We start from the raw sequence: 13,724 nt of genomic DNA, 5'->3' as shown, positions 1-13,724 counted from the left end.
AAAAAGAAGAAGTACAGTTTAGCCATATACTCCAAATTTTAAAAAGAAAGAAGACATAAAATCACACTTAAAAAAATTCTGACTGTAATCTTCTTGTTTCAAAGTGCTCTCTGATATCTTTATGTGTTTTTAGATACTTACAACTGCCAAATGCTTGACCTTTTTTTTTCCTGCATGGCTGGATTTTCTCTTGATGCACTACATTTGAAAAGAAAAACAAAGAAAGAAAAAATGTTTTATCAGTTAGGTGTTCTAGCTTTCTATCTGAAGAACAGAGGACCCAAGAAGTTCATGAAATACACAAAGGAGAATCAGCAATTAAATTCAGCAAGTAGTTGCTTTGACCTATCAACTGTCAGTCAACCTGTAAAGGCTAATACAACTAAGATAAATAAAACACCATCCCTTCATCAAGAGTCCAGTCTGCTAACAGTGACAAGACTGTTATCTGTGCTAAACAGGCAGCTAACATGCCTGAATGTTAATATTTAAAATTTTTTATTGAAGAGATATCCTCCAATTCTCCCTTATGTCAAAATACTGTCTTATAAATCCTAAACCCTTATCTTTACATAAAGGTCTCTATCATCTCATACTCTAAGTTCTCATAAAATAACCTGTAACTTTACTGTTCTGATGTGTCATTTTTCACAGGACTAAAACTTTCCCATTACTGAAAAGATCACCAGAGATGGGGATAAACTGGTAGTTCAAGAAAATTTCAGAAATTTGGCACTCCATACCAATTTAGTAAGGTGGTAAGGATTCCGCTTTCACTATCAGAGTTCAGTTTTCACGGTTTTTTAAAGGACTGAATTTAAAACATCTTTTAATTCAATGAAAAAGTTAAAAGTGAGCTACCATTTCTTTTGTGGAACACCACATGTCTGTTAGAATTAAAAACAGCAATGATGGGGCGCCTGGGTGGCTCAGTTGGTTAAGTGTCCGACTTCGGCTCAGGTCATGATCTCACAGTTCGTGGGTTCGAGCCCCATGTCGGGCTCTGTGCTGACAGCTCAGAGCCTGGAGCCTGCTTCTGATTCTGTGTGTGTGTGTGTGTCTCTCTCTCTGCCCCTCCCCACTTGCACTCTGCCTCTCCCTCTCTCTCTGTGTCAAAAATAAATAAACATTTAAAAAAATGAAAAAAAATAGCCATGAAAAGTAGAACCTGTCTATATACCTCAATTTTTAAAACATTTATCCATTACTTATTTAATATCCATTAAATGTGAGAGTTAAGAACAAGCTTCTTAGTACATCAGTTTCTTTGACCAATAAATGAAGATCAAATTCTGATCTCCTTCCTTGTTAGCAGCTATAAGCAATTACAATTTTAGCAAATTGTCAATGTGCTATTCAAAGTACTTTCATTCTAGTACGACATTGGTAAAAGATGTATAAACTGTTAAATAATGTAATCACAAACAAGTAAAAGTTGGAGGTTAAAAAATATGCTTATAAACTTTAATATGATGTATTGGTGTATATGTACTGTTATTGGTAAATCTAACATGGGAATCTAAACTCAAAAATATGGGCGGAGTGCCTGAGTGGCTCAGTTGGTTAAGTGTCCAACTTCAGCTCAGGTCACGATCTCACAGCTCGTGAGTTCGAGCCCCACATCAGGTTCTGTGCTGACAGTTTGGAGCCTGAAACCTGCTTTGGATTCTGTGTTCTCCTTCTCTCTGCTTCTCCCCTGCTTGCACTCTGTCGGTTTCTCAAAAATGACTAAATGTTAAAAAAAAAAAAAATGTAAGTAAGGAACACTGTTACTAAGTATGACCATAAGATGGCAGCACTAGGTGTGATCTAAGATCCAACCAACAAAGATGTCAACAGAAGGTACATTTTGCATGAATAGTCAGAAAGGAGGGAAAACCAAACAAGAGTATTTTACAGAAAGACACTGAGAAAAATGACTTAGTTTCCTGTTTGGCACAAGAAATTTTTATCTTTTCCTGACATTATTGCAAAAGTAGTTGTCAATTTCTATATTCTTTTGAAAAATGACCATCATTCATAAGTAATAACAATTACCTTTTAGAGGTCATAGGAACATTTGCCAAGGGCCCTTTGCTCAAAAGGCACCCACTTTGATCACATTCTGTTCCTAATTCCTAGTGTTACTTTAGAAAGTATCTCCTAGTGGGGTGCCTGGGTGGTGCAGTAGGTTAAGCATCTTGGTTTTGGCTCAGGTCATGATCTGACAGCGTGGGACCCTGCTTGGGATCCTCTCTCTTTCTCTCTCTCTCTCCCTCCCACGTTTGTGCACTTGGGGCTGCGCGATCTCTTTCTCTCTCTCAAAATAAGTAAACTTCTGTAAAAATCCAAGTTAATTAAAAAAAACAAACAAAAAAAAAAGGTATCTCCTAGTAAACAGAGTAAGAGGTTTGGATCCCCAAGGCAAGACTCTAGTTCTGAGTGAAGGAATGTTCAAACCTAGGAAACAATACTAGAAAAACACCAAGAGGCACTTCTCACCGAATCATCTCTGTCCATCGAACAGCTTCCTGAAGCTCCATCAATCTCTCTTTATACTGGTTTCTCTCCATTAGAACACGGGCCATTTCTACTCTAGTAAACCGCTTCCTCTGGGCTGTGGGAATATCACTCTGTAACGAAAAGAACACTGCAGATCACTCTGGGAGCCTATGTCTGTTTTGGTGTTATGTTAAACTTAAAGCTTTGAAACATTTCTTAATTTCTAATCTACTGGATCATTTAAAGAGAAATAATCTTCTAAAAATAAAATCAATAGAGAGATTTAAATAATTACCTATGATGAAGAAAGGTATACAATTTAATTTCTGAAAATAGAGATATTTGAATATACCGTAAGGAAAATGCAAAGAACAGTGTAGATTCTGAACTACAACCAAAAAAGATTAACAAAATATATCTATATAGACTTAACAAGCTCGCCTGGAAATGTTCCTCTAATAACATTATTTTCAGTTGATGTTCTACAACAAATGCGAATTATTCAGCAATTTTTACAATTTAGTTCTGAAAGGGGTTGTTTACCTCAGACTACCCATCATATACATATCCAAGGCTAGCACAGACAGTAAGCTTACAGCCTAGTTAGATTACCGAGGTGCCCAACTCTAAGAGTCACTAAAGCACCAACAGAAATACAACAAGTGTATTAACTAGAATTCTTCTTAAAGAGAGGAAAGGATGTGACTGTGGTTAAGTCCCAAGAAGGCATGCTCAAGTCAACTTCCTTCTACTGTAATTCCTAAATGCTCTTTTAGGGAGGAAAGTTGGTTTAACTGCAGGGTTTCTGTTTTGCTGAGCAGAGTATACACATTGGGGATCAAAACGGAAAGGGTGGAAAAGTTAAGAAAGAGGCTGAGCTTAGCACTTAGGAGTCTCCTACTTTGTCCTCTCCTTTAAACAGAAGTCAAATAGCAGATGATGAAAGGACTTCGAATCTGCAACACGGTAACCACACTACAAGGTTATCTACCCTCGCAGAAGACTTGTACTAGACTGTTCACAACAACATTGTTTGTGGTGCTGTAAAAAGCTGAAAATCACCTAAATATACATTAATAGGAAAGCAGATACTTAAATTGTAATATATTCATACAATGGGATATATATAAAGCAGTGAACATGCAAAACTTACAGCATTATACGGTAACACAAGTGATCTCAAAAACATAATACTGGGCAAAAGAAGTAAATCTTAGGGCACATGGGTGGCTCATTCGGTTAGCCATCTGACTCTTGGTTTCGGCTCAGGTCATGATTTCATGGTTTGTGAGCTCAAGCCCCACATCAGGCTCTGCTCTGACAGCAAGGAACCTGCTTGGGATTCTCTACCCCCCCCCCCCCGCCCCCACCCCCCGCCCCACTCTTTCCCTGTGTTCGTGCACACACTCTCTCTCTCAAAATAAATAACAAGTAAATCTTCAACTATGAAATAAAAAACAATGAAAATTGAACCATATTTTGTAGTGATACATATATGCATGATATGATAAAAAAAATTTTTTTAAATATATTTTTATGTTAGTTCTACTATGCCCAACATGGGGCTTGAACTCATGACTCTAAGATCAAGAATCACACACTCTACTGACTGAGCCAGGAAGGCGCTCTGATAAAATTCTTTTTTTTTTTTTTCCCAAAGGTAAGAAAATGATAAATATAGGACAGTGGTCTCCTCTGGAAGGGGGGAGCACAGGGTATCTTCACTGTTTGATAATGTTCTAGTTCTTAGGTTAGGCGGTGGGGTCCTTATGTTAATTTATTATGTTTTGTAACTTACATGTGTTATGTATATTTTTGGTATGTATCAAGTATTACATATTAGGGGCACCTGTGTAGTTCAGTTGGTTAAGTGTCCAACTCTTGGTTTTGGCTCAGGTCATGATCTCCCGGGGTTGTGAGAAAAGCCCCGCATCGGGCTTTGCACTGGGCATGGGGCCTGCTTAAGATTCTCTCTCCCTTTCCCTCTGCCCCTCTCTGTCTCTCAGAAAAGAAAAAGAAAAAAAGTTTATAAACAAAAAGTGAGACTAAAGGGGCATCAATTAAGCATCTTCTACAGGGCACCCACATATCTCAAGGCTGATGCTTGACCAGCAGACACCTGTTATAGGAATAATAATCTAGAAGCCAGAAGAATTACTAGTATGCTAATTATACTGCCAAGAAACTCATATTCAGTCTTTTGAATTTGCATATGTTGAAAACAATATAAGCTGATTGACTCCTATTAAAGTTCTAGAGCTCATCTTTTTGTTTAATACTATTAAACAACTTTTATTATTAAGCTTTCATATTTCAAATTCAAAATTTGAGACAAAACAAACAATAATAAATCCCAAAATGTTTCAACTGGTCCTTGAGCTTGAACATGCAAATGCAGGTCAAGGCACAGAGCCACAGGAAAAAATAAGCACACCACAGGTCGCCAGAAAGCTCAGCACCTGGATACCATGTGGGAACACGAGCTATCCTATTCAAGACCACAAACAGACCATCTCTTTTCTTTTCTTTTTAAGTTTACTTTTATTTATTTTGAGAGAGAGCATGCACACGCAGGTACAAGCCAGCAGGGGAGGGGCAGAGAGAGAGGGAGAGGGAAGATCCCAAGCAGGCTCCATGCTGTCAGCGCTAAGCCAGATGGGGGGCTCGATCTGACAAACTGTGAGATCATGACCTGAGCTGAACTGAGTCGGGCGCTTAACCGACTGAGCCAGCCACCCAGATGCCCCCCGACTTTCTTTTTATAATGCTATATCTAAAGATGAACAAGATTTTCTTGAAATACCAAAATGTGGTAAGAAAAACAGTCCAAGATTGTAAACCTACATCATCATCGTCTTTTGCTTTTTGTCGTGCATCTTCAGCTTCTGCGCGAGCTCTAGGGGAAAAACGGAACATGTTATTTGAGTTGCACTCATCTTTTCAAGGAATAAAAGAGTAGGTCACAAATGTTAATCAACACTAAGTGATTATCTGTCTCTTTCCAGAGTATTTAGCTGCTTTCACTTAGGGCGACACTGATGTAGCACTGTTCTCAGGGAAAAAACTGGTGTCGAAGAAAGCGGGGTGAAGGAAAATAATGACTATTGCTAATTTCCTTACTAGCAAAATTTTAGAATGGTTCTACTAAGTTTTTTTCACATCATGACAGACCCAGAATGTGATCGTGGTATCACGGGGTGAGAGGAGGGGCAGGCTCACGGCACAGCGGCCTTTTCCCAGGCAGCTGGTACCCGTCTCGGGGTGACGCCTAGGCCCCTCTGTGGTACACCGGCAAAGACAGGTGGGTTCAGAAGATTCCAGAGAAAACTTACTTCCTAAGCTCTTCCTCCAGCTCCTTGTTCTTTTCCTCCAGCTTCAGTTTGGCCTGTTTCACAGCCTCCAGCTCCCCTTGTAGCACATCTTTCTCACAGGTCAGCTCATCCACCTTTGCTATCAAATCATTCTTCACTACATTCAGAGCATTTCTAAGAAACACGTATTTCGAGTGTATCATTACAAATAAATACTCTTTCTGTCTTTCAGCTTATTCTCTTACAGACTCAAGTAATTATACAACCAAAGCTGAATAATTGAATACTTTAGAGATATTCCATGTGGTGCCATTTGTAAATAAAGATTAAAAAACACAGAGCAACCATGTAAGTTTTTACTCTTCTCACTTATCGAAGAATACACAGATAAAGCAAGGCAGATCACCAACTAATGAAAATGACAGAATTAACTAAGATTAAATTTTTACAAAACGGCATCATCCATACGTGTACTGTTGTTAAGTTCTGAAAAAAATATTACCTAATCAATAAAGTAAGGTTTATCCTTGAATTTACCTTTAATAATTGATGAGGAAAAAAAGTCTAAAGAAAAAAAAAACTGGAAAAAAATCTAACATATAGATCTTTTGGGTACAGGTAGGTATAGTGCCTCTAACTGCATTCTATTTTGGATATACCTGGGTGTTCCAAAGATGCTCTGACACAGGAAATTAACAAAGGGCCACGGTCTGCTTTGCCACATGACTCAGAACCTGCCTGAGCCCAATATGTCTGAGGGCCTAAGACCCCCAAAATTATACCTGAAAACCTCCAATTATGGAGGAGAGCTCTGAAAAGGTGGCCTGGGTATACATCGAAACATGTATGCAGAAATAAAGACACCCCAGAGGAAAAAGGTAAGAAAATAGGCATTCCAGGGGAAGGAGCAAAAAAAGCATAGGACATATGCAGAAGGTTGAGAGGAAGGCATGCACACTTGTAGAATGGAAAGGAGATGAAAAATATTTCTGCAGAAACCAGAGCAAACAAAACGTATCCATCAGGGAAAGTAAGTCCCATCACCCGTTTCAGAAGGGGAACGAGATAGGGTAGCGAGCCTGCAGTTGCATGCTGTGTTAATTTGAACAAGGGTCACTGACTCAGATGAGAAACCTCAGTATCTTGTGCTCCTTGTTAAAATTTTGGATATATACTTACTTGGTTTCCAACAGTTGTGTATTTTCTAATATAAGATTCTCAACTTCACGACCCATTCCTACCAAAACAATAAAATAAGAACTCTCAAAACACATTATCAAAAATTACACAAACTTGTATTATAGTAAACTATAGGCTCAAATTTTAATTTATAAATTTTACCTGTCCTTTAGTAACCTTATTTTGTCTATAATTTTATTTGATATATCTACTTGTGTAGGTTATAAAATCGTAATTATCGATCACAAAACAAAGCTAAAGATTTTGTTAGCCAATTCTTTATAACTGTTAGTCTATATTTTGTTTCTCATAGATAGTATTTCAAAATGATTAAGACTTTTCTGCCAAATATTCTAAAAAGTAGCAGTACTTAGAGAAAAAAAAAGAATAAGCATTAATACAGATCAAAAGTCATTTCCAAATCACTGCTGATATTGTAGGCTTTTGCCTAAAAATTAGGTCTTACTAAGAGAGAACTGGCAGAAACAAGGCCAAAGAAAGACGGAACCCCAATGCAGATGAAACCTTACCAAAGAAATTATGGTCTTAAAGCCCATGCATTCCATGTAAAGCAAAAACAAAGAACAAGAAATGTTTTATGTAAGAAACAGCATGAAAAAAGATTATTAATCTGTAAAGTTTTATGCATGATATGAAATACATCTGGAATCACAGTGTTATGATTTAATGCATAATGATGTGCAAAAGACAGAAATTAAGATGATTTCCTTCATTTATAAGGATGCTCTTTGATATGTTTTACCAATTCTTTTACACAATGAAAACAGATTAGAATGAAAACCCCACATCAATAATATAAAGTTTCCCTCCAAGTGCCACCTCTGAAATGATAATGTTCAGTTATTACTTTACAGAATCCTGTTTAATAATTTAACGAGGACTGTAAGGTCGGCAGATAGAGCATTCAATGCAAGATCCAATGCAATGATCTTTAGGGAGAAGAAAGTTATTTAATTTGCTAATTATAAGAAACTGAAGAAATAAAACAACACACTAGGGAATGTATCTCAAAAAGTTACCAAATCAAAAAAGCAAAACAAAGCAAAACAAAAGAGCCATCACTCACTTAACCCAGCTAATGCTGGAAAATACACATTCAGTGGAAGAAGTAATATTCACACAACCCAGCAAAACAGAAGGGAAATATCCTAAAGAAATATTTCTAAAGAAAACTACATAAGGAAAAGGAATTGTTTTTTCTTTAAATAATTTTTTTAAGGGTAGTATTTCTAATGGCTTAAAGATTATTTAAAACAAAACCAACTTAGGAATGCTAAAAATTCAATGCTTACATATATGGAACTCGTATTTTGTCTATTATAATTATCTCAAATACTCTCAAAGATCAGGGTACTTCTACCATGAAGAATTAAATATCAGAAACAGTAGCTTATTTAATCATCTATATATTCTTCAAAAAGTGAAAATAAAAACAAACTAAAAAAGTTTCCAGATTCCAATTCCAAAATGAATTTTGGCAAGATACTGCTGAAATATGTGCTTTAAACACTAATGTTAACTTCCAATAAAGCTTTACAGTCAGAAGAAATAGGGTTTAGATTGGTTGAAAAAAGCTTATGTAATGACTGTGTTTGCTATAAACTCTCAAGCATGTAGGGAGATAAGCATAAAAGCTGAAAATATATGGAAGGCAAAAAAAAAAAATAGTTGAGCAGAAAAAAATGATGAGGAAGCATTACATGAGGACAGCAGCCAAGAACACCTAGCTTAAAAAGCAGTAATATTAAAGTATTTAAAAGCATACACACCAGAATATTCCCCTGGGTAAGCAGCCCAAGAGAAAAATGAATGAGAATCACAATTAGATTGTTTTCAGAAAGCAAGATCTATGCTCATTTGTGACGAAATGAGAGAAAGGAGACAATAAAATTTAAAAGATGTAGAGAAACCAACCATTAGCTGAATACAATGTAAATATTATAAATAAGAAAAAATCTTGAAATATGTACCATATGGGAATCATATCTGATAATGTAGTTTCTAAAGTTTACACATTCTCAGGAAGAGTTCTCTCAAAATCTAGTGTATAAATTTAATATGTGGTCAATAGGATTGTGCAAAATTTTCATTTTGAAATGTACTGATAAAAACTAACTCCTAACTATAAGAAAAACATAACTTGAAGTGGCCCCATTTCTATTCAAGGCTTCAACCAAACATAAACGTAGATCTAACATATTTGCCAACTTTACCTATTAAAAAACAAGCAAACAACTGCCTGGCAGTTTTGTAAATCATAGAAGTCTCCCTTGGATGTTAGCACCAATCCTCAAGCTACATCCATAGCCGGGCCTCCAAATGATCTGTTAATCCCTTGAGAAAGTATGCACAATTTTGTCTACCTATACATGCATTTTCCCAAAAGTACACTGCTTTCTTACAAATTCTCCCATAAAGGAGTTCTAATTCTAAAAGGTGAAAGAATCACAGATTTAGAGGTGAAATAAAACTAACAGAACTACGTAGCAATCCATTCACTAAACTGCTGTGCTGTGTGCTAAAGACTCACTAGTGAGCAAAGGACAGAGTTGTCTTGGCCACACAGAGCTTAGAGCCCCAGGGAAAGGAGTATGTATACAATTATAGTAAAGAACAAAGTGTGGCACATCGAAGAAAGTGAGGTCCATGAGAATACATTTCATGGACAATGGAGCTTTAACTAGGGGATCAAAGCAGAATTCCAACAAGAGGATATGCAAGGGGATATAGAAAGACATAGATATATAGATTTTTTTTTTTTTTTTTTTTAAAGAAAGGGAGTAAACAAGCTTTGGTGATTGGTTCTCAAGGAAGCAGGAGAGATCCTGAATGGAGAACTGAGTGGACATTGAGCTCATTCATTCACTGAGACAGTACACTCTGGGGTAGGAATAGCCTTGAGGAACAGGACAACGAATGATGAACTGAGCTTTAGGCACATCAAGTGTAAAGCCCTATAAATCACCTTAGAGGTGTCTTGTGGGCTGCCTGGAAGTAATAGTCTGGGGCTCTAGAAAAAGATCTTAGAAGGAGATAAAAACTGTGGAGCATTTTTCTATGAAAGCCAAGAAACAAGAGCAAATAAGATTTCACAAAGAAGCATGCCTGGGGCACTGGTATCTGAAAGGTGGGGAGAGAAGAGGATCCTGTAAAGAAGACTGAAAAAGAAAAGAGGCAGGAAAGAATGCAGGAAAGTCTGTTATCACAGAAACTCAGCAAAGATGGTGTTAAAGACAAATGCTACCTGAGAAGTCATATGAAAGAATGTAGATGGAACCAGAAGGAACCGCTGGATATAGCAAACAAGAAGGCTATTTCAGGCAAGGAGAGTGCAGGGAAGAATGTCCACACAGACTGCAGGAGAAGAGGTGCGAGTGGGAAAAGGGAGATCCTGCCAATTTAAAGTAGCTACACATTCAAAAAGTCCGCTTTGTTCACTGATGTATCACAAGCATCTGGGAGATACCTCGCTGATACTGCTGCATAAAGCAGAAATGCAAAGAAAGGGAGTGATTGGGTGGAAAGGTGCTGAAGGTATAGGGTCAGAAGAGGGCAGTACTTTGATTTTTAAATGGAAAAGATCTGAACATGCTTAAATGAGAATAGAAGAAGTAAAGACAGTAAAGTTGAAAATATAGAAGATAACAAGAGAAAGAAAATCCCAAGAGTAGGATGTATGATTTCCAAGTTCTAGAAAGTGGCCATAGAGAATACATGACTAAAGTGAATAGAAAAAGAACTGATGAAAATCAAGTCAAAGGATAAAGACAAACGGGGGTAGGGGGAGGTGCCTCTTTTAAATTAAAATCAGAAAAAAATATTCTAAATGCTGAGTATAGGCATAATGATTGCGAAAATTTATATCCTTGAACAAGAAAAGAGTTCTACAATAATATAGTAATTAAGAAAATGAATAATGAATCACAGAAATGGACTATGTACTTATTTATCAACCCAAGTCAATTAAAGAACTTTGGGAAACAATTTTGTTAGTTTCACTATCTTCCATTTAGTATTACACTTCAATTGCTATCACAGAACTGTACAGAAGAGAAGCCAGGGAACACATGTATGACTTGGAAATTTCATTTACCATCTTTGACCACAAGGTATTCATGTAAGCATGAGTCACTACACTTAAGGTAATAGAGTAAAATCTTCTAATCTGGAACATTCTAGAGAAAAAATATATCGGTATCTGAAAAAGGGAAAAGACACTAGTTTACAGTCTATTTCTTATTTTCAAAGTAGAAAGGAAACCAGAGTTATCAGGATTTTGCTGTTAACCTATTCATTATGCTTAATTTTCTGACTTAAAGAGTGGAAGCTTTCATCTGATTTAAAAGACCACAATTATCTCTAAATACTATGTGGCTTCTTAACTCTTTCCAAAAAGTTAAGTTTGGAACCACCAACCTCAAAAATTACATTATTCAATATTAGATTATGAAGTAATAAAGAGTATACATTAAAAAAGCACTTCATTCATGGGGCACCTGGGTGGCTCAGTCGGTTAAGCATCTGACTCTTGATTTCACCTCAAGTCATGATCTCACTGTTAGTGAGTTGGAGCCCTGCATCAGGCTCTGCGCTGCCTGCATGGAGCCTGCTTGGGTTCCTCTCTCCCTCTCTCTCTGCCCTTCCTCTGCTTCCTCATTTTCTCTCTTTCTCTCTCTCTCAAAAAAAATGAATAAACTTTAAAAAAAAAAAAGTGTTTCACTCTGGTTAAATACAAAGAGCAGCATGAAAGAATTTTGGGGGGTATATTGATTCTGCTGGTGATTATAAATTGTGCCCATTTGTCAAAACTCAAAAAATTCACCATAAAGAGTGAATCTTACTGTATATAATAAACACTTAAAAATTCTTCTTTCTAACATTTTTTGCATATACCCTTCAATTTTGCCAGGGACTCAGTTTCCTAAACAGAACTTTTTATGCATAAATGTTAACTAAAGTTACAGTGTAAATTTAAATGTTAAAAAATGGAATGTTCCTTAAGAATTAATCTTTAGCCCTCCTTGAGAAATGCAAACTCATTCAACTGCTTCCAATCTTTTACTTAGACTTTAACAGTGGAAGTCTATGACTAACTGAGAATAGTTTTATTTATGATAAACTTTCAATCTCCCTTGTGAAATAGACTGTGAGCTCCATTTAGACACAACTTACATTTCCTTCAAAAAATACTTCAAACTTTTGAGGACATAATGGTAATCAATAAATTTAACACAAATTAACACAAGCAATCCCATTCTATATTCACAAGAACTAACAAAGAGCACCTTTTAAGAACACTATATAGTCTTTATTATAATTACACTAATAGATACAAAAACTTTTTTAGAGACCAGTATCTATTCCAAAGAGGCATAGGTTTTTAATATGGTAAGATTTTCAATTTCTGTAAGGTTTTAAATTATAAGAAGGGTACATCAAAGCTAACTGACATTAAGTCAGAATCTCATAATTATCATTAAAAGAAACTTTATAGATCACCTAGAGCAGGAGTCTACTCATTCTTTATGTAAAGGGTCAGATGGTGACTCTTTTGTCTTTGTAAGCCATATGATCTCTGTTACAGACTACTGAACTGCTGTTGGGTCCAAAGCAACTACACATAATAAATAAACAAATGATAGTGGCTGTGTTCTAATAAAGTTTTATTCATACACACAGGAGAGGAGCTGGATTTGGGCCAGTGAGCCACAGCTGGCTCAATCTTTGAACAAGAATCCAGTTCCTTCATTTCATAGTTAAGAAACTAAGATTGGGAGAGGATAAGCCATTTGGCAAAGGTCACCAGATAAGTACTGAAAGAGCTAAATGCAGTATTCTTTTCAAACCAGGTGTTCTTCAACAACACAAACTCAAAACTGATTACATCCCATAAAGCTAAAACAGAATATTCTGTGAAATCTCAGAAAAAAAACATGTATTATATATTCTTACTTAATTAAAGTCAACAGAATTTAAGGAAATCTACTTAAGGGGCACCTGAGTGGCTGTCAGTTGAGCACCCGACTTCGGCTCAGGTCATGATCTTGCGGTTTGTGAGTTCGAGCACCACATCAGGCTTGCTGCTGTCAGCACAGAGCCTGATTTGGATCCTGTGGCCCCCTCTCACTGCCCCTCCCCCACCTGCACTCTCCCCCAAATCAGTAAACATTTAAAAAAAAAAAAAAAAAGAAAAAAGAAAAGAAATGTACTTAAGCCAGGAACTATCTGTCTATACACAAACACACACACACACACACACACACACACACACACACCCCCCTCTGTGCTCCTTATGTGTAATATTGTTCTTGGAATATAGCACAGACTCAATAAAATGTGCTATGTGAATTTCAAAATACAAATTTAAATGCAATTCAATTTGAGAGATATCCACATACAAAGATGCTTTCATTTAAAATTTTCATAATCTCAAAGAATACTTTCCTATTAATTACCTGAAAGTGCAATCACTGTGTGCTACTGAACTGTTGAGGACATTTTAAAGTAATGTTCAATTAAATCATTTAAAATCTATTTTTAAAACAGTATGATACTTCTTCAGATAAGCTATCATACCTAGTAAATCCGCTCCTTCATCCACATCTCCAATTAGGCCTGAGCCAGCTGAAGACAGTTCTTCAAAGAGAGATTCTGTATTGCGATCAAAAGCTTTGTTCTCTATGCCTTTGGTGGGAGTGCTATGCAACAAAAACAACACAACCAAATCAACAA

General features: G+C 36.4%; 1 protein-coding gene across 14 annotated transcripts in view; it reads right to left on the bottom strand.

The window, feature by feature from the left end:
* The window catches only part of SPAG9 (sperm associated antigen 9), a 131,912-nt gene that overhangs the window by 27,766 nt on the left and 90,422 nt on the right, over nucleotides 1–13,724 (bottom strand). For 6 of the 14 annotated variants that reach the window (XM_023244410.2, XM_023244414.2, XM_019817688.3 and 3 more), the window contains 8 exons: nucleotides 13,569–13,690; nucleotides 8,762–8,773; nucleotides 7,502–7,516; nucleotides 6,972–7,029; nucleotides 5,814–5,966; nucleotides 5,326–5,377; nucleotides 2,482–2,612; nucleotides 142–198 (listed from right to left, as the gene is read on the bottom strand). In XM_023244410.2, the coding sequence (XP_023100178.1) occupies nucleotides 142–198; nucleotides 2,482–2,612; nucleotides 5,326–5,377; nucleotides 5,814–5,966; nucleotides 6,972–7,029; nucleotides 7,502–7,516; nucleotides 8,762–8,773; nucleotides 13,569–13,690 (600 nt within the window). The remainder of the gene's footprint in view (nucleotides 1–141; nucleotides 199–2,481; nucleotides 2,613–5,325; nucleotides 5,378–5,813; nucleotides 5,967–6,971; nucleotides 7,030–7,501; nucleotides 7,517–8,761; nucleotides 8,774–13,568; nucleotides 13,691–13,724) is intronic. The other 8 variants (XM_023244413.2, XM_023244416.2, XM_003996685.6 and 5 more) reach the window with 3 other exon arrangements.

This window comes from Felis catus, chromosome E1 (genome assembly GCF_018350175.1).
Source record: "Felis catus isolate Fca126 chromosome E1, F.catus_Fca126_mat1.0, whole genome shotgun sequence".
NCBI lineage: Eukaryota > Metazoa > Chordata > Mammalia > Carnivora > Felidae > Felis > Felis catus.
Note: the sequence above shows the minus strand (reverse complement) of the source record. Positions and strands in the feature narration are given on the sequence as shown.